The following is a 21901-nucleotide window of genomic DNA, read 5'->3' on the forward strand; positions in this document are numbered from 1 at the left end:
CAATGCAGGTGACCCTCTGCTCTGACTGCTGCATCAACTGTGGGTTTCAAGGTTATGTTATAAATGTGAGCACTGGACTGTTTGATGCCAAATGACCCAATATGAATATGAACTACAAGTTCTCTTGTTATCTGCCTTCAGCTTCTCTCCTTTGTCGTCAAATTTATGACATAGATCAATAAAATATTTTCACACGAACCGTCCTACATCAAGTGAAATCAGTCCACGAGTTTATTGTCTCCTCAAGTAGATCTTACTTATCCGAGGTCTCTGTGTCGTGCGCCTCCCTCCGATCGGGCCGCTCCTCCTTGTGTTCAGAGGTGGATGAGGAGCGATGCAGGCTGCGGCGAGAGTGTTTCCTCCTCGGCTGCTCCCTCTCTGGGGGGTCACGCTCCTCATGCTCGCCGACTCCTCCCTCCGTGTTGCTCTCCACGTAGGGGTAGGCCACCAGGTTGATGTAACCGTCGGAGTCACCTTCAAAGCACACCAGCACCACACCTGACAGGACAGAGCCAAACACAGAAAGGATGTTGGGAATTATTAAAAACATTTCAGAGCAGAAGAGAAAAAACAGACTATTGAAATACTCTGAAATGCCAAAGGAGAAACATTGCATTTTTAAAGGTCAGTATTTTTTGTACCAGCGACCCACAGAAGAGTCAGGCTGAGTCCAAAACAGATCCAGTTTTATTATTTTGTTTTTATTTTTATTAATCTGTCAGAGGTATACCCTCTCCATGATGTCATAAAAACCCAAGAGTAGAAAACGTCCTCAGGAGCATTTAGAGCAGTCTAAAACCTGAACTTTTGGCTCACAGGGATTTATTGTACATACACTGATGTCAGTATTTGAAACATTGGTCAAGTTTAATGTCAATATCTATCTATCCATCTATCAAAAAAACATATGCATCAAGATGTGCAGAGTGCTTCTAAAATTTGATTAAACAATGATTTATGGATAAAATAAGCAAACAGATGTTCGTTTGAACATTGTTATATTTAGCTTTATAAACAGACCAGAGCATGTCATCCCTGCCAAACCAGACACTCAACATCATCCATCTTAGTCCTAATTTCATTTAGCTGTCAGTTTGCTCATCAGTGGAGAAGCCAACCCCAAATATGAATTTCAAACTTCCCTCAACAGCACAGAGCGAGTTCTCCATCCTCAGAAAACTTCACCTCCTCCTTACCCGCATCATAAGAAGTAATTTGATTTAACAGTGCCAAGCTGCGGCAGATGAAACAACCTTGACAGATACAGAAAGTCGTGCCTGGGCAGCTGTCCGTCTGTCAGTCTGTCTGCTGTTATTTAATCAGCAAGACAATGGGTAGTGGGCAGACATCTAGAGATAAATTTAGACTCCTTATGGAGCACACTTGTCATGGCACTGGGAGCCAGAACATCAGCAGGGTGGACTAGTGGGAGTACAAGCCTCCGATCAACTGCAGTACAGAACCCTTGGAATACGTCCATCGTATCTCTTGTAAAGGAGCCAAGTGTGCCAGAGACGTGGATAACCGCAACAAGAACAATTTGCAGAAATCTGTGGCATGGTTGTCCTGCCACTCCGCCCACAGAGCCAATCAGCAGCAGATGAAGCAGGAATGTGTTCAGTCCATGATGGCCAGAGACAAACACCGTCAGAGCAATCATGAAATCACACACTGGTTTGGTAAATCTCATTTTCAAGCATTGAGATAAGCATTTTCACTGATGCCGTTTTAGTGTTTTCAAACCAGATGTGACAAGTGTGGGGCGAGTCTGAATGTGAAACCACATGCTCAGTGGCTAATGAGTAGTCAATCACAAGTCACAAGCCAACTGACCGGATTACGTTCACACCATAAACAAATGTCTATGAAGATTGTTTGACACTGGACAGTGACCACCTTCTCCAAAGGCCCGTTCTGGTCTGCACATGAGTCCGACGACCATGTTCACACCTGCACAAGCAGACCACATCAAGAGGGAGAACAAACCTGAGCTCAATTTAAACAGACTAAATGCCACAGGAGTGAAAAGTGGAACATTCTCTTTATAATGTTGGTGCCTTAGTGTTGGCCTGAGAGTCTTTTCTAAGCCATTCAAATATTTGGTGTCTAAGAGAGTGTGAGTGCATGGCCTGCAGTCTAAAAAGTTTCTAAAAACTGCACGCAACTAGTGCCAAAAAACACAAAAAAACAAAACACACAAAAAAACAAAGGTTACAGATGCGACTTAATAGTTTTAGGGGCTTATGTCTGTTAAAACAAAAAAAGACAAATCACTGCAGTTTTATAAGAACACCTTTTCCAAAGCAGGAAATGCTTGGATGATGTCTCAATTAATAAAAGAATAGTATATAATCTGACCTGACTATGAGCTCAAACCTGCTAAGAGTCAGTAAGCAGTGCTCAACTGAGACGCTGCTGTTTAGTCTCGTCTGCCTTCCTTTTGGCAGACATTTTGATATCACAGAAATGAAACTAATGCTTCATAATGAAGTCTGCGTTTCATTTGCGTTTTAGTGGTCTTTGACATTTGCTTGGGTCTGTTACTACAGCAAAATCAAGTAGAAACAGTCAGACTCTATGCCTGGTGACGATGAGCAGAGCAGCTAAAGCTCTTCTCTTCCATTAAACATCCGTACTTCCTTCCTTCTTTCCTGTGAGTCTGCCTCTCCATTCACCACCAAACATTAGAAAATAAGGAATATAGAGCATGAGTGTTTGATGCTGAACCATTGAGGGTTTAGCTCCCTTAAAAGAGACCTCACTGCTGTGAAATCAATAAAATTCAACTGTCTTTTACTACTGGCTTATTCAGGCTAACAGGAGGTTTGGGAAATGTCACAAAGACATTAAAAGACCTTTTCAGATTTGCAGGGTACCGGCTGCTAATACAGGGACTTATTTTAGATTTCCCAACTACAAACAGCAGTGCCTTAACCAAAACCTTACAGCTAGTGGTGTAGTGGTGCGGGAACTTTCAACGAGATTTTGTGTTTCTACATGTCTTTGAAACCTATAAACAATCTGCCATAGTTAATGTGACTTTACATTCACTCCATTTAATAATACAGTCCTTTCATTTTCTTTCACCACAGCAGCTTGTTAACTGATCTCATTAACTGATACCCTCATGCTGCTATCATTGTTCGCTTCTCTCTTTATTAGGGTCTGTTCAGGTCCACTGTAATTTGGATCCTGTACAATTAGCATTCGATGGGATGTGGCTATGCCTGCTTGCCTTTGGGATCGAGTATCAGGCAGGTTTTCCATGATTCGTTTATAGATATGACACAAAAAAAAATGTATGTAGGCCAAAGTGCTGAACAGCTAAAAACAACCTAATAAAGTTCTAAGATGTTTTCAAGATTAGAATTTTATTGGCCCACAAAAGATAGGCAAACTAATTTAAATTAGTCGAAACTAAAGCTGTAAAATAAATGTAGTGGAGAACACTATAAGTCCCCCTTTTAAATTTGCTTTTGTGTTGTGCAGGTATCACTATGACAGAGAGAGCAAGAGAGAGCAGTTTAACTGAATACAACTAGTTTAAGTTTTTTCTTTATAGCTTTGTTGCTGTGGATCAGAGCAGCTGGAAAATTAGGGTTTTTTTTATATTTATACTTGCTGATCAGGTTACTGGAGAAAGGCCTCTAACCGGCTTTTAATCCTTTAAGTTTTAACTCTTTCTTCCATGACAACGACAACATCACTTTACCTTTAATGATGAGTTTTGACACATCAGTATATATCAATAAAGATGTGCCGACCATGGGAACAGTTTCTGGGTTTTTCCAAAGGTAGGTACATAGGCACAGACGAACCTCACTAACGTTTGATGCACACCCAGTCATTTTGTTTTATAAGCAGGCCTGAAATATGACAAAAACCTGCCACTTCATAAAAGAGGTTCAAAGGTTACTCTTCATTACTGTCAAGAGGTAAAGAGATAATAACATTTACAGCAGCAAGCACTGTTATTGTTGCTCCTGTTTTCTACCCTGGGTCGTGAGGTAGCAGCCTTGAATTTGCTGGGTGTGTCAGAGAAAAGAGGCTCCACCATTCCCATAAACTACAGGCTTTTCTCATTTCTGTAAATTGTTCCTCCTCATGTGCTCCAACCTGCAGCCTACAACCAGAACACAATACACCATGATGACGGATGTCCTAATTCCTAAAAGCAGGGGAGGCCGGCTGGAGGAACAAAAAAAATTGAAAATGCACAGATGATCTGCCCTTCACTGTTTCTGTGTGAGGTTTATTATCGTGTTACATTGGAAATTGTTAAGAATTTAATTAAACGTGGCCCTAAATATAAACATGTCACGCACACTGTCTGATAACATAAAGTCCTCGCCATCTCCGACAGGAGAGGACTAACCCCCAAAGAGAAACGAGATACGACAGCTGCTATGTTATTAACCAGTTATTTGCACATAAGCACTCTCTTGAGTCAGTTTGCTTAACAAAACTGATTGCTCGCTGAATAGGCAAACAGCCAGACAATTAATTTACTTGTTTTATTTTAATTTTTTTTTAAACTTGCCATTGTTTATGTCAGTTACTGCCTGCATTTAAGCACATCCCATAATGGAGCTCTAGAAGTACATCTGACTATAAACCAACAACTCCAGCTATCTCCCGCCTGCTGCTCTGGTACCTGACATCAGTGAGCAGTCACCGACCTTTATACTCTGGAGTGAACTCTTTCATCTCAGGAGGCAGGGACTCGTAGAAGCGCTGCTCTCTGCTGATGAGAGGCTTACACACCGTGTGGTCATCATAACGCATCATACTGGTGTGACCGCCCACCTGAAAACACAAACACATGCAGAACACATACATAAAAAAAGCTAAAAGGCAAAACAAAAAGCTAAATGTCTTAACAAAGAGACGATATTTACAACTGCTGCCTCTTTAAAAAAATTATTATTATACCACAATTATACCAGTAAGTGCTTTAAATTTACATGTAGTATGAACAACCTCTTAATATTTATGTTTCTGAATGTTTGGCAGTTTTCCTAATGCAAACGTTCCTTTTTTAGATGAAGACTTTTCACCGTCACCCACTGTTAGCACTCACCTGGTGTATAAAAGGCTCCAGTGGAACGCCTCCTGCTCGTGGTCGTAGTGAAGCCCCTCCCCCTGTGCCCGTCCCCTGTAGCTTGCTGTCCATGTTGTTGGTGTGAGGGAGGCACATGGCTCCTGGCGGACGCACCGCGCCTCCTCCTGTAGATAAGAGGGAGACTTAACCACAAGGAAACAGCCGAAAAGTCCTGAACTCCTGCTGTAGTTTCAATACTGATAAAGCGAATTAATTTATCTTTGGAGTAATAAAGTTTAATATTGCACTATATTGAATACTGAACTCCACATTTTAAAAAAAAGTCATGTTTTGCATATAAAAATGAGTTCCTTGTGATTTTTTCAGGACTGTCTCAGTAAAACCTAAAATGAAACTGCTTTGTGGAAAATCTGTACTTCATGTCCTACAGTTTGTACAGTTTTTACATGTTTCATTAAGTCTACTGCTTTTGTTATACCGAGGAATTCCTGACTCAGAATTAGCCTTCAGAGGTGACTCCACATAACAGTAAATGCAACTGTGTTATTTGACAGAAGCTTTGTAATTGGTAACTCACAAAACAAACATTCTACATGATAAAACTCATGTAGTTTTCTTTGGCAGAGAAGATGTTTCACTACCAGTATTTTACACAAGTTATAGGGTAAAAATACACATCTGCATAGTTGCATTTAAAATTACAAAGTTAAGTTTTAGAGTCATTCTTGTCAGCCAAAACCTTTCACAATTTTCTCACCTGGACAAGCCTTTTAATATCTGGCATCTGGCAAACTGGCCTTTTATGAGCTTATTAATTTTATTTTGTGGGGTGACCAAAACAACAACAACAAAAAAACATTCTCTTATAGTGTGCATTGTTACAGCATGTCCTTTCACCCTCTGTGGGAAGCCTGTCTCCCCTCTCAGAAAGCTGACAGATCGAAAGTGAGGTAACATTAGTTAATTACATAACAAGCGCAAACCTCTAAAGAGCTGACTATGAACCATTAGTTTAACTCTGAACAACACGCTTTAGCCTCAGCTGTCTCTGGGCTGTGAGTTTATACGTGAATATAGCCAAGACTTGAAGTGACAGGAAATTTCAGTCACACAACCTCTTTGTTATAAAATCAAAGGTTTGGCAGGAAAGAAAGGCAAGTTAGAAAATGACTTGAAGGTAAAGACTGATTTACTTTAGATTTATTGTCAATTTGGCTGCATAAAAAACACCATTGAATAGAGGGCATAAAGCAGGACAGACACAAACCTATTTAATGTTTGCTGCATACCACTCATAAACTAAACACAAACCAGTTTCCTCATTGTTATGGGGAGACTGTTATTGGAAATTAAAGTGTGCATGATATGGACCAGCACTGATCCTGAAATATAAAGATGTGCAACACACAAGAGAATGTTGACAACTATGCATTAAAACTACAAGTAAAAAAGAACAAAAAAAAAATTGTAATCAGAATAAAAGTTAAATCTAGCAAATACCAGAACACTGCAGCTGATCCAGCACCTGTGCAAAACATACTGGCTGTGGATGGGAGGAGAGCTGACTGCTAGAAGCTAGAAAACATCTGTGGAGTGGCTGAAGTTTTGTTTTTTTTTCTTGAGGGGAGGGGGGGGGGAGGTTAAATTATCATCATCATCATCAGTAGCAGCAGCAGAAGTAGTAGTAGTAGTAGTAGTAGTAGTATTTAAATTGATTTGAAGGGTGCCAAAATGTAAAAACAGCCCATAAATATTAAAGAACTGATAATAAAAGGGCAAAGAACAAGAAACAAGACCAGATTTAAGACAGGTGGGAGGAGTTTAGAAATGTCATTGTAATGACCTGAATGAATGAGAAAATTTTTCTAATACGTCCATCTTACACCATTTATAAACAAAAATAGCTACACACGCTGACGAGTTGGAGAAAGATGAGGATATCCCAAAGCTTGCTGCTGTATTTTTCTTCAGCAGTTAGGAAAAGTGTGGAGAGGACTGACTAGAGTTGGAGTTGGGCTTGTGCTGCAGTTATTGTTTAAAAGTGTTAAGTAGGGATGGGTATCGTTTAGGTTTTATCCGATACCGGTGCCAAACCGGTACTTTTGAAACGGTGCCGGTGCTTAAACGGTGCTCAAACCGGTGCTTAAAGAATGGAGAACACAAACTTTTTCCAAAAACCTCTCATGTTCAGCTGTTTTTTTGTAAAGAGATAACAATGTTAGCCTTTTCTGCAGCCATGGGGAATATATGGTATAATTCTTGGCTGGAAGCAGTGCTTAAACAATGGAAAAAAACACAAACTTTGCCCAAAAACCTCTCATGTTTAACTGTTTTCCACTTTTTCTTTGGTCATTTTAGCCTTTTTGGCCAGGGTGAAGGGAGTATCTGCCATCAAACAAGAAGACAGACGCATGTAGCTATGATGATGTTTGCTAGTTCACCTTACATGTGTTAATTTAATAACGTGGTTAGCCTACTCAACGTAAATTACACACGAACAACATTAAGCTACTCACGCAGAGAAGAACGGCTGCTGCTGCCATCATCATCCGTCATCATTTCTGCTACACTGGCAGGGCTAGGGGCCAGGACTCTACTCTTCGGGTTTTTGGGGGATGTTGCTAACTCCGGGTCCGATAACAGGCACCACACCCGCAGTAGATGTGCACGGTGTGAGGTCTCGCAGCAAGCTATCAAATACGGCGCATTTCTCGGCTTTTAAAAAAAACGCTATGCGTCGCCAGGTGTTTCATCAGATTTGAGGTGTTACCTCCTTTGCACAGTATCACCTTAAAGCACTTGTTGCAGGCTGCTGAGTTTGCATCTTTTGCTGTGAAGTACAGCCAGACTTTTGACCACTTCGCCTTGGGCATTTTTAATCTGTAGTTCTGCTCTAAAAGAACGTACGTACCTGGGCCCGCCTACTATCCTCGGAAACGTAAAATGATTGGCTAGAATCTAAAGTGTATGACATCTCAGGAAAAAAAAAGCACCGAAATAAAGCACCGAAATGTGCGCTGCTTTTCGGTCTGGTTACTACCGTTTATGTCAGAACCGGTGCCATCATGGCACCGGATACCGGTACCCATCCCTAGTCTTAAGATTTATTGGGAAGAGCCCATAACTCCAATACTCAAAGATAAGCAACAAATTCACATTCCTTTGCATCTTTGCCAGTGCTACCCCTCAGTGTTCTAGTAGATACACCTATGGTATCAATTTGAAAATCCTCCAGTTATTGCAGTCACAAGATTTTAAGAACACCTTCCTCGTTTCCTTTGACCTTGAGGCCAAGGTCTCTGAGATTTGAATGTCCGAGATTTGTAGTAGATGGACCTATGGTATTGGCCACTTGGTTATGGCGTTGCATGTATGCCTTGCCTGCTAGCATCTTGCACCCTGCTGTTATGTGCTGGATTGTCTCAGGGGCATCTTTACACAGCCTGCACCTGGGGTCTTGCCTGGTGTGATAGACCCCAGCCTCTATGGATCTTTTACTCAGAGCTTGTTCTTGTGCTGCCATGATTAGTGCCTCTGTGCTGTCTTTCAGTCCAGCTTTGTCCAGCCACTGGTAGGATTTCTGGATATCAGCCACCTCCTCTATCTGCCGGTGGTACATACCGTGCAGGGGCCTGTCCTTCCATGATGGTTCGTCGTCTCCCTCCTCTTTCTTGGGTTTCTGCTGCCTGAGGTATTCACTGAACACTCGGTCAGTTGGGGCCATCTTCCCAATGTATTCTTGGATGTTCGTTGTCTCATCCTGGACTGTGGTGCTGACACTCACCAGTCCCCGGCCCCCTTCCTTCCGCTTAGCGTACAGCCTCAGGGTGCTGGACTTGGGGTGAATCCCTCCATGCATGGTAAGGAGCTTTCTTGTCTTGATGTCAGTGGCTTCTATCTCCTCCTTTGGCCAACTTATTACCCCAGCAGGGTACCTGATCACGGGCAGGGCGTAGGTGTTGATGGCCCGGATCTTGTTCTTACCGTTCAGCTGACTCCTCAGGACTTGCCTGACCCTCTGCAGGTACTTGGTGGTTGCAGCTTTCCTAGCTGCCTCTTCAGGGTTCCCATTCGCCTGCGGGATCCCCAGGTACTTGTAACTGTCCTCTATGTCTGCAATGTTGCCTTCTGGTAGCTCGATCCCCTCAGTTCTGACTACCTTCCCTCTCTTTGTTATCATCCGACTACACTTCTCCAGCCCGAATGACATCCCGATGTCATTGCTGTATATCCTGGTAGTGTGGATCAGTGAATCGATGTCTCGTTCACTCTTGGCATACAGCTTGATGTCATCCATGTACAGGAGGTGGCTGACAACTGCTCCGTTCTGTAGTCGATATCCGTAGCCAGTCTTGTCAATGATCTCACTGAGGGGGTTTAGGCCTATGCAGAACAGCAGTGGGGACAGAGCATCTCCTTGGTAGATCCTGTAGATCATACTATATATATATATATATATATATATATATATATATATATATATATATAGTATCAACTCCATTAACTTTGCCAAGAGGACTGTCTGAGCAACAGCTACCTCAAATCAATTTAGAGAAGGACCCAGTCTCCATAAATTTATTATAAACATGTAACAAAGTTTAATATAAAATGTTAAGAACATAACACAATAAAAGCAGCAGGTTTGGTTAAAATGTTGGGTAATACATCGGCTCTGATATCAAACTTTGAGACTGATGGGCTCCTAATAGAAGGGGTTTTTGCAGAAAGCCGAGTAATAGGCGGATAATTCAGTAATTAGATCCTTCGGTGATTACATTGGTGTGGTTTAACTGGTTGCTAGGGTAACACAGTGAACCATAACACTGGAAAAAAGGTTTAATAAACCTTCATTAACTCAGAAAGCCGTGGCAAATAGCCAAGAGAGACACCCACCTCTTGTCCTTGCTGTTTACATGAACATCAGGGGCCACATTTATACTGAAACCGTCTGAATGGGCTAAAATGTTTTAGTCATTTCTACTGTGGTATACGTTTGTGCTTTTTATTTTTAAATGGTTCACATTTTCTTTGTTGTGAATTTTTCAGTCTACACTGGTGAATTCATCTTCACAACTCTCAGGCTAATAGAGGCAAAAACAAGGAAGTGGTTTTGATGAGATGTCTGCTTTGGTGCACAGAGAGGAAACTGAACTACAGGTGTGAATGCTAAAAACTCATCCTTTGATCGTACCCTGGGCATGGGCTCGGGTGTGCAGTGACGGGGACGGGGGGGCGCAGGGCACCACAGGCTGCTGGGAGCGCACGCCGGCCCCGGGGGGAGGCGGCGCCAGACCGAAAAACCACCTCGCAAAGCCTCCAATCAGAGTGCTCCAATCCACTGCCGGCACCACGGAGATCCAATCAGGACACGGGGCTGGGGGGCAGAGATGGGGGGACGACAGGGAAAGCAGGGTGTCAGTTAGGCAGGGTCACCACTTCCTGAAAAGACAGGAAATGACACAATGTCAGATGTAATAGTTTAGCATTCATTTAAGGTGTACAGTGTTATTTTGTGTGGGGAGAATTGGCTTTCTTTAATGTGATGACTCAAAACTGTTAGCGACAGTTCTCTTCAAATATTTCACTTCTTCACATCATTTCTGTGACTGATAAAAACATGACATCAGCTCTAATGGGTCAGAAGCTGGGCTGTCAACTTGCACAATATACTTTTTCACTGGCCCCGGCTCATCAGCTTTTGTCACACCCTATGAATAGCTTTTATATCTTTAAACGTGGAGTTCATTGGAAGTGGAGGACTGGGAGTATCCTTCTAGGAAGACGAAAAAAGAAAAAAAAAATCCCATAAACAATGTATTAGATTGTTCTTGAGGAAATAAAAACCCCAATGTTCTCATTTTCAACAACTCCAATCAAGTGAATCTGAACTCGCCTTATAAAACAGCATTTCCTGGACAAGCTGCCACAAACAGTTGACATCAAATGCTTCAGCACATCAGCTTCCACCAAACTGTCGCACGCACGCACGCACGCACGCACACATTTTATGTCTCAATGAGTAGGATAAGAAAAATCCTGTTAATAACATTGTACTTTAAGTTTTATTACTGGCTATAGAAACCATGTACATCATACTGCTAAGTGGTCATCTCATATATCTGCAGACCTTCCAGTCAGTTGTTTTTTGTTGTGTTTTAATCTATAAATCTCTGCTTGGCTGGGTTATTTCTTATCTGTTTCTATATGTGTAAACACCACAACAACTAGTATAGCCTACACTCTCACATTATTATATGAATGTTTGTCTCCAGAGTCACAACGGAATAATCCTGAAATAATCTACAAAAGCAGATGAAATTATCAGAATTGGTTATGATGGGGGAGATTAAGTCAATTTTACAGGAGAGCAAGAGACTAGCTCTTTTGGTCAGTGTGAATGCTTTGATATCTCTCTCATAATGATCTGTTACTGAATATGATTCACAGACTTGCGTTCACTTATCTGTACCGAATATCAGTTTTATTTGTTTCTTGACTTATTACATTGTTATGTTTTTTATTTGTTGTCGTTTCTGCTGCCCTCTTGGCCAGATTTCTCTTGAAAAACTGATTTTTAATCTGAGTGAGACATGGATTTTTTTTTTAAGTATAATAAATACAAATATATAATGGGCATCTCCTGTGGCATTTTCCATAATTATTTCTTCACTTCTGAACCTTTTCTGTCAGGAGGTTTAAGTATTGACACGATAAAGTCCATTTACTGAAGGATCATCCCCAAAAAGAACATCTCTGTTTAAATACCGTACTGATCCTTAAGTGCTCCACACTAATACATTATGTACATTATGATTGAGGATTATTTTCTCATTCACAAAAACATTGCTCAGTAGAATAAAATAAAATCAAAAGCTTATTTTTCTAAACAAAGACTTTTAAATCCATGACGTGACAAGATGTGACCGTTAGTACTTTAAAATGTAGCTCTCATCTTTTTTTTTTTACTGTTATGTGAAGCAAAGCAAAAAGACCACAAAACAAAAACAAAACAAAAAAAACAAACAAACAAAAAGAAAACCTAACGTCTGTCCTGGCTCAAAAAAATTACAGTAAAATAGTCTGTGTTATCTAGTTTTAACAGAGATCAATACATTTTCCTGTTAAGGCCATTTAAAACAAAACAAAAAACAAAACAACCCAGTTGATTCTGGGGGTAGCAGAATCAGGGGGAACTTTTGTTTCAGATTTAAATGATTAATGCTGATACGGTTTAATTTTATTCTTAGGATGTTAGAGGCAAGATTGGGATGATCTGCAGGCCAGTTCTGCCCCTCAGACCTATTTTGCACTATACCACATGTTCTATAGCACCAGGAGACTGAAAAGGTGGTGTATAATCATTGCACATAATGATGGTGTCTATAATAAAATCCGCAGAATAATCAATTAAAAAATAAAAAATAAAACTGCTGCTTGCAGCCCTGTGCAGACATTCAGCTCAATACATGAGAGCCTGTGAGAGAAATGTGGATGCTGCCAGTAACGATAAACACCAGTTTGGATATATGCAATTACAGCATAAACACAGCTTTAACAGTACAAAACCAGACTTTGTTTTTAACCACCACGATAAAAGTCCTGTTCATAAACATGTCAGAGGTTAAACTACTGTTCAGGATCCAGCGTCAGTCTGAGAGGCATTTATTGTGACTTTATCATAACTTCATTTAACAAAACAGAAGAGGGAAAACCTACAAACGAGATGTTTGAGTAAAAAGCTACAGACACCCGGCGATTACCAAAAATCCTGAAAAACTCAAACATCTAACATGTCATCAAGGTAAGAAATACCTTCAGCTTAAAACACAGTCGCATTGGGCCCACATCACAGGAGTGGATCACGACTGCTCACCACACAGCGCACAAATTTAACCACGATGGGACAGCCTGTTCTCAAGTCACGATCCAACCTCGACCAAGCGTGAGCTTCAGATACAGGCTGGAGTGCACAGCCACACACACAGAAACCCTCACACAAAACCTTACACACACACAGAGTGTAAACAGTGTTTCCCATGAGCAATGAATTCTAACATTAGAAGCAAAACACAAACATCAGGCCACATCTGTTCTGTCCTGGGATTGGTGAACTCGTCCTGATGATTCAAATCTAACTTTCCACTGCTACAATCCAACAGTTTGAAAAGAAAACATTAAATAATCCTAACTTTGAATTTTCCAAAGTTGTCATTCAAGATGCTTTAGATTTATTTGGTCCAAAAAATGTGACTACTTTTTTAATAGCATAACTAAATTGCTACATTACTTCAGCGTGCAAAAGTAACGTACATCCTGAATGTTAATTACTGTTAAAACCTATCCCTTTGAACCAGAAATAGCTTTACACCATTTCAAGTGTGCATCTTTGTACTTTAGAGTGATGAATACGCTGAAACAGATGGATCTATTCAAAATACAGCTGCAAACACACCTCTAACAAATGTCTTATCATGTAATTTAAACTCTTGAATTGATTAAAAGGAGACTGTTATATCAACAATGAAAGACAGTGTCGCTATATCCCTTGTTTGTTGACCCTTCTGGTTGGTGGTCTGCTCTCTGTTAGTGCAGATGCATCCAAGGTGAATCCCCAGCAGAAAAACAACAGGTGTACGTCCACCGAGCAGTGTCTTGTAAGCAGTTTGAGCTGGGTGGGGGACAAAATCAAGGTCAACTCCCGCTCCTCTTTCTTATCATCCTCCTTCCCTTCAAATCCCCCATTTTGTCTCCTTCCCTATTTCAGCCCCCATCTGTCTGAGATCTGCACAGTAAAATATAATGCAGAAGTTTCTACAGCTTTAGTACAACTTGGATTGGTGGTGTGCTGTGTCATTCTGTGAAAAGGAAGGGCGCAACGGTAGGAGGGAATGCACGAAGGAATGAGAATGAAGGAGATTGGGAAGGAAGAGGTGTGGGTAGAAAGTCAAGGAGGGAGGGATGTTAGCTTGGAGGGAGGGAGGTTGGGTGGGAATCCAAGACAGGAGGAAAGAGGGCGAATGCTCTGATGGACGTATCAAGGCTGTGTGTTGTTTTCATATGGTTTTGTGTATCTATGTATACTTTTCTACATGTGGCTCTGATTAGACAGAAAAATATGTGACAGTCTGCAGGATTTTCAGAAATAATTGTCTGCTGTGTGTCGTTGGTGCTCTGCATCTGTCACTGCAGCAAACTCCAGGAGGAGGTGCTGAATTTTTTCCACAGTCCAAACAAATAACTCCATCTCTAATCAGCCCCCTGTGTCATGCCTGGTGTGGTGAATAACTCCAGCAGACAGCCAATCAGCTTAGAGGATCTCTGTGAGTATAGCCTACATCACCAGCCGTTAATGTGGCAACGCTGCAGGCTCACTACGGCTCAGCAACGTTGATTGGTTAAGCTGCTATTTCAAACGCTGATTAAACTGCTATTTCTGACTGAGTGACGGTGTGTTTGTGTGTGTGGGAATCCTCATGTCCTTCATGAAGTTAGAGATGAGAGAGCCAATTAAGGACTTCCAGGAATACCTAAGAGTAGATGGACACAACTCGGCACCTTGTTGTTGGATTTTAACGGTTGTGCAAGTCCAGTGAAAAGACAGCTGTACCAAACTCAGCACATATTTGGGCAGTTAGTTTTGAAAATTTATCTAAATGAACTTTATTTAGCCATTTACCTTGACATAAAACTGCACATGCAGAATCAAAACCAATTTTAAAAAGAAAACAACAACAACAACAACTTTGCTGTTTACATTTTTAGTTCTTTTTTTGTCTGTTTTTATGCATAGATTAGAAGGTTTTGTCTTTTTAAGTGAATTATTCTAGTTATATAAATAAATACAAACACTGGTGATCCAATAAAAGGCTGAGCACATCATGAATGAACTTTTTTTAAATTTAGATCAACAATTAATTTAACTCAAGCTTAAACAAAGAGTTAAAAGAGTTTCTAGCACTAATCAATAATAGTAAATGAGCTAAACCACCAAAATTTGTGATCAGAACTTGACGCGCTGATATTTCTACTTAATCGGCTTTCAAGTCTAGCTGTGTTATTTTTTACATAATAGGTGTAAGTTTGTTTAAAAAGATGAGCTCTGGTCTACACAGGTGTGTTACTGGTTACCACTGGGTAACCAAAAAGTGCAATTCCTATAATGACCATTTGAGGCTGGCTTCAAAAGAGAATGATTCTCTATAGACTGCCATGTTAAAACAACTGAAGTAAACATGTTTATAGAGTGGTACAAAAAACAGTTTAGGCTTCTGTGGATAGTTTCACCCTTCATAACAACTGCACAGGGGATTTCATTATTTATTTTTCTATTCTTCGAAAATATGGATACTGGCGCTGTCACTTGGTGTTCGCTCGCTCTGTGGTATAGTATCACTTCCTGTTCCTGCTCAAACACAGTGGTGTTTCTGAGTAGCTTATTTGCTTAGCAGTTTAATTAACAACTTCTAAATACATTCTTTTTTTTCACAGTATAATCTTCACGTGCTTCATCCGAAGCACACTTTCTGTGTACTCACTACCTAATTTATAGCCAAAGTATTCACTCACTGTCACTCACTGTCTCTGTACTGTTTCGCTAGCTTAGCTCGTAGCCGACCCGTTAGCACCATGGCTACTTCACCTGTCCCTTCTGCACTTTCTTGCTCATTGTGTCAGATGTTTAGTTACTCCTCGGCCTCCTTTAGCGGTAATGATATCTGTAACAAATGTAGCATATTTGCAGCTCTGGAGGCCAGGATTACTGATCTGGAGACTCGGCTTCGCACCTTGCACTCACCCTTAGCTAGCCAGGCCCCTGTAGCTGGTGCAGCCGAAGATAGCGTAGGCCCCGCTAGCTGTTCCCCGGCAGACCCCAAGCAGCTGGGGAAAGGCTGGGTAACGGTGAGGAGGAAGCGTAGTCCTAAACAGAAGCCCCAGGTACACCACCAACCCGTTCATGTGTCTAACCGTTTTTCCCCACTCGGCGACACACCCGCTGGGGGTCAAACTCTGGTAATTGGTGATTCTGTTCTCAGACATGTGAAGCTAGAGACACCGGCAACCATAGTCAATTGTCTTCCAGGGGCCAGAGCAGGCGACATTGAAGGAAATTTAAAACTGCTGGCTAAGGGTAAACGTAAATTCAATAAAATCATAATTCACGTCGGCAGTAATGACACCCGGTTACGCCAATCGGAGGTCACTAAAATCAATATTGAATCGGTGTGCAACTTTGCCAAAACAATGTCGGACTCTGTAGTTTTCTCTGGTCCCCTCCCCAATCAGACCAGGAGTGACATGTTTAGCCGCATGTTCTCCTTAAATTGCTGGCTGTCTGAGTGGTGTCCCAGAAACGATGTGGGCTTCATAGATAATTGGCAAACCTTCTGGAGGAAACCTGGTCTTGTTAGGAGAGATGGCATCCATCCCACTTTGGATGGAGCAGCTCTCATTTCTAGAAATATGGACAAATTTATTAAACCCCTCAAAACATGACTATCCAGAGTTGGGACCAGGAAGCAGAGTTGCAGTCTTACACGCCTCTCTGCAGCTTCTCTCCTCCTGCTACCCCCCCAAAAACCCATCTCCATAGAGACTGTGTCTGCTTCCAAAAAGACAAAAAACAAACTAAAAACCAGCAACAAACAACTTAAACATTTACAAAGAAAGAACAATACAGTATCCACATCTGAACCAAAGAGTAAAACAGTGAAATGTGGATTATTAAATATTAGGTCTCTCTCTTCCAAGTCTCTGTTAGTACATGACTTAATAAATGATCAACAAATTGATTTACTCTGCCTTACAGAAACCTGGTTGCAGCAGGATGATTATGTTAGCTTAAATGAATCAACACCCCCGAGTCATTCTAACTACCAGAAATCTCGAAGCACAGGTCGAGGGGGCGGTGTGGCAGCAATTTTTCACACCAGTCTATTAATTAATGAAAGACCAAGACAGACTTTTAATTCATTTGAAAGCCTGATGCTTAACATTATCCACCCCAGCTGTGAAACTCAGAAACCAGTCTTACTTGTTATCATCTATCGTCCACCTGGGCCTTACACAGAGTTTCTGTCTGATTTCTCAGACTTTATATCTGATTTAGTTCTGAGCTCAGATAAAATAATTATTGTGGGTGATTTTAACATCCATGTAGATGCTAAAAATGACAGCCTCAACATGGCATTTAATCTGTTGTTAGACTCAATTGGTTTCTCTCAAAATGTAAAAGAACCCACCCACCACTTTAATCACACTCTAGATCTGGTTTTAACATATGGCATAGAAACTGAACATTTAACAGTGTTTCCTGAAAACCCTCTCCTGTCTGATCATTTCTTGATAAAATTTACATTTACAATAATTGATTACGCAGCAGTGGAGAGTGGACTTTATCAAAGTAGATGTCTTTCTGAAAGCGCTGTAACTAAGTTTAAGAATATAATCCAGCCACTGTTATCATCGTCAATGCCCTGTACCAACACAGAGCAGAGCAGCTATCTGAACGCTACCCCAACAGAGGTCGATTATCTTGTTAATAATTTCACCTCCTCACTACGTACGACTCTGGATACTGTAGCTCCAGTGAAAACTAAGGTCTCTAATCAGAAGTACATGACCCCGTGGTATAATTCTCAAACACGTACCCTCAAGCAGACGACTCGTAATCTGGAGAGGAAATGGCGTGTCACAAATTTAGAGGATCATCATTTAGCCTGGAGAAATAGTTTGTTGCTTTATAAGAAAGCCCTCCGCAAAGCCAGAACAGCTTACTATTCGTCACTGATTGAAGAAAATAAGAACAACCCCAGGTTTCTCTTCAGCACTGTAGCCAGGCTGACAAAAAGCCAGAGCTCTTTTGAGCCAACCATCCCTTTAACGTTAACTAGTGATGACTTCATGAACTTCTTCACAAATAAAATTTTTATCATTAGAGAAAAAATTACCAATAATCATCCCACAGATGTAATATTATCTACAGCTACTTGTAGTTCCATTGATGTTAAGTTAGACTCTTTTTTTCCAATCGATCTTTCTGAGTTAACGTCAATAATTACTTCCTCCAAACCATCAACGTGTCTTTTAGACCCCATTCCTACAAAACTGCTCAAAGAAGTTCTGCCATTGATTAATTCTTCGATCTTATATATGATCAACCTATCTCTAATAATCGGCTATGTACCACAGGCCTTCAAGGTGGCTGCAGTTAAACCTTTACTCAAAAAGCCATCTCTAGACCCAGCAGTCTTAGCTAATTATAGGCCAATCTCCAACCTTCCTTTCATATCAAAAATCCTTGAAAGAGTAGTTGTCAAACAGCTAACAGATCATCTGCAGAGGAATGGTTTATTTGAAGAGTTTCAGTCGGGTTTCAGAGCTCATCACAGCACAGAAACAGCTTTAGTGAAGGTTACAAATGATCTTCTTATGGCCTCTGACAGTGGACTCATCTCTGTGCTCGTCCTTCTTGACCTTAGTGCAGCATTCGATACTGTTGACCATAATATTCTATTAGAGCGATTAGAACATGCTGTAGGTATTACAGGTATTGCACTGCAGTGGTTTGTATCATATCTATCTAATAGACTCCAATTTGTGCATGTAAATGGAGAGTCCTCTTCACACACTGAGGTTAATTATGGAGTTCCACAGGGTTCAGTGCTAGGACCAATTCTGTTTACATTATACATGCTTCCCCTAGGCAGCATCATTAGAAGACATAGCATACATTTTCACTGCTATGCAGATGACACCCAGCTCTATCTGTCCATGAAGCCAGATAACACACACCAATTAGTTAAACTGCAGGAATGTCTTAAAGACATAAAGACTTGGATGGCCACTAACTTTCTGCTTCTCAACTCAGATAAAACTGAGGTCATTGTACTCGGCGCTGAAAAGCTTAGAAATTTGGTATCTAACCAGATTCTTACTCTGGATGGCATTACCTTGGCCTCCAGTAACACTGTGAGGAACCTTGGAGTCATTTTTGACCAGGATATGTCCTTCAACGCACATATTAAACAAATATGTAAGACTGCGTTCTTCCATTTGCGCAACATCTCTAAAATTAGAAATATCCTGTCTCAGAGTGACGCTGAAAAACTAGTTCATGCATTTATTACTTCCAGGCTGGACTACTGCAATTCATTATTATCAGGATGTCCAAAAAACTCACTGAAAAGCCTTCAGTTAATCCAAAATGCTGCAGCAAGAGTACTGACAGGGACTAGAAAGAGAGAGCATATTTCTCCTGTTTTGGCTTCCCTTCATTGGCTTCCTGTTAAATCCAGAATTGAATTCAAAATCCTGCTCCTCACATACAAGGTCTTAAATAATCAGGCCCCATCTTATCTTAATGACCTTGTAGTACCATATCACCCTATTAGAGCACTTCGCTCTCGCTCTGCAGGCCTACTTGTTGTTCCTAGAGTATTTAAAAGTAGAATGGGAGGGAGAGCCTTCAGTTTTCAGGCCCCTCTTCTGTGGAACCAGCTTCCAGTTTGGATTCGGGAGACAGACACTATCTCTACTTTTAAGATTAGGCTTAAAACTTTCCTTTTTGCTAAAGCATATAGTTAGGGCTGGACCAGGTGACCCTGAATCCTCCCTTAGTTATGCTGCAATAGATGTAGGCTGCCGGGGGATTCCCATGATGCATTGAGTTTTTCCTTTCCAGTCACCTTTCTCACTCACTATGTATTAACAGACCTCTCTGTATTGAATCGTATCTGTTATTAATCTCTGTCTCTCTTCCACAGCATGTCTTTTATCCTGTCTTCCTTCTCTCACCCCAACCGGTCGCAGCAGATGGCCGCCCCTCCCTGAGCCTGGTTCTGCCGGAGGTTTCTTCCTGTTAAAAGGGAGTTTTTCCTTCCCACTGTCGCCAAAGTGCTTGCTCATAGGGGGGTCATATGATTGTTGGGCTTTTCTCTGTATCTATGAAGCGCCTTGAGGCGACATTTGTTGTGATTTGGCGCTATATAAATAAAATTGAATTGAATTGAATTGAATTGAATTGGAGTTAGGAGAGTAGCTTTGTTTGAGCTGGAAGGTGTCTGATATGCTTCACTTCCATCAATCTGTTGGACTAGACCCCTTCTGTGCCGCTGGTTGCTTCTGAATCATTTTTCATATAATTATCTGAAATAATATGGCCTGCCTTGTGGTAAAAACCTCCAAAAGATTTTGATGCTTCTGTTTTGGTTATTGAAGTATAAGGATTTAATTAATTTGTTATGTAGCACTAATTTGCAGGTTTGTCCAAAATAATTTATAGATGCAGCTTATTAAACAAGCCTTTTAGCATCAACTTAGGATCTGCATCTTGCATCTGCATCTTCCAGGTTATAACCAAAGGATCTATGATTATAAAATGGAAAGAAGAGATTATTTAAAGAGATTTCTTTAACCAATCTTTTCTTGAACATAGATCAGTTCTTAAAACTGCTGCCGTCCTCTATTTTAGTCAGTTTAATGCTGTGACGTGGTTCAGCAAAGAGCCGCGGGTGCTTGCTGTGGTTTGGACACACAGCACATCCAGCAGGGTTAAAGGGAAGAATTATTTTTCCTGGACCCGTCTTCAGACTGGACACAGAAACGTTTGGCACGGTGCTGTAAAAACACCCAGAAAGAATAACAGGAGACACAGCTAAACTGTCTGAGACGCAAATTACATAACGAAGGCACTTCTCGATCTAATCTACTCGGAGACGTTTAAAACATGTTATCTCCTGAAACTGCATTTGCTGATTCAAAAAGCACCAAAAAGAAGAGAGACAACCAGCTAATCCTTATTGGGAAGATTAATCAATACCCACCTAAATAAATGTAGTCAATTCCACAACTAGCTTTAGTCCTATTCAGGTTTTCCAAGGTCTCTCTCACCTTATAAAACCCTTTATTTCAGCAGAGTTGACTGAAAAAGTTTAGAAAGCAAAGATATCTATTGCACCTGCATTAAACTGCCTGAGGTAATCAGATTATAATCATACTGGTGGAAACATTCCCAAGACGAGCAAAGGTCAGGGAGTCATTAATCTATCATCGCCACCACATATTGGAAATTCAACCACATATTCACAACCATGTTCTAGGAAGCTAGCCAGTCAGAGCTTTACAGGTGGGATTAATAGTGGTCACATGACAAAAAGGTTATTTTAGTTAGACGCATGTCTGATGTCATTCAAACTTACACAAAACAACAACTTAAAGGAGATCAAGCCACCTGGAGTATTTGGAGCATGCGGCATTTAACTTCTCTCTGCCTTGTTTGTTGACATCACAGATAGAGATGAAGAGACCATGCCGCCTGTAAGCAATGCAGTGCCGGTTTGTGGTGGGTGGCTTAACATCTTGCAACCAACAGTTTACTGGCATATTTGTCATTTCTGTTGCTGACAAACATTTTATCATTCAGTCAAATATTCTGGACACCACATTTTGAAGACCTAAAACACTGTTTTTAAACAGGCTGTAAACAAATTTTTGATGCTCTAAATTTGGGCATTTTAACATGGGGGTCTATGACTCATTTTTGGAAACAACCTCAAGTGGCTTCTAGAGAAATTGCAGATGTTGCTACTTGTTCTTTACCAAGTGCATGATGAGAAATGCCTGGCCTCTAATGTAAATGAGGACCTGATTGGTTTAGATAGTTCAGTTAGATCGCAGCATAATAAGAGTTAAGAGAAGCTCTTTAGTACTAATTTAATTTTAGAGATTCTACACCAGGGGTGGGCAATCTCAGTCCACGAGGGCCGGTGTCCCTGCAGGTTTTAGATATGTCCTCGAACAAACACAGCAGATTTAAATGGCTAAATTAGCTCCTCAACATGT

The 21901-nt window shown here is 40.9% G+C and overlaps 1 protein-coding gene across 3 annotated transcripts in view; it reads right to left on the reverse strand.

Annotated features, from left to right (window-relative positions):
* The window catches only part of ip6k1 (inositol hexakisphosphate kinase 1), a 41295-nt gene that overhangs the window by 7345 nt on the left and 12049 nt on the right, over positions 1-21901 (reverse strand). For 2 of the 3 annotated variants that reach the window (XM_087840858.1, XM_087840859.1), the window contains exons 2-5: positions 10254-10501; positions 5081-5226; positions 4680-4806; positions 258-498 (exon numbers count right to left, since the gene is read on the reverse strand). In XM_087840858.1, the coding sequence (XP_087696984.1) occupies positions 258-498; positions 4680-4806; positions 5081-5197 (485 nt within the window). In that variant the 5' untranslated portion in view covers positions 5198-5226; positions 10254-10501. The remainder of the gene's footprint in view (positions 1-257; positions 499-4679; positions 4807-5080; positions 5227-10253; positions 10502-21901) is intronic. The other variant, XM_087840860.1, reaches the window with a different exon arrangement.

Source organism: Neolamprologus brichardi, chromosome 5 (assembly GCF_056152115.1).
Source record: "Neolamprologus brichardi isolate AB-2024 chromosome 5, ASM5615211v1, whole genome shotgun sequence".
Lineage (NCBI taxonomy): Eukaryota > Metazoa > Chordata > Actinopteri > Cichliformes > Cichlidae > Neolamprologus > Neolamprologus brichardi.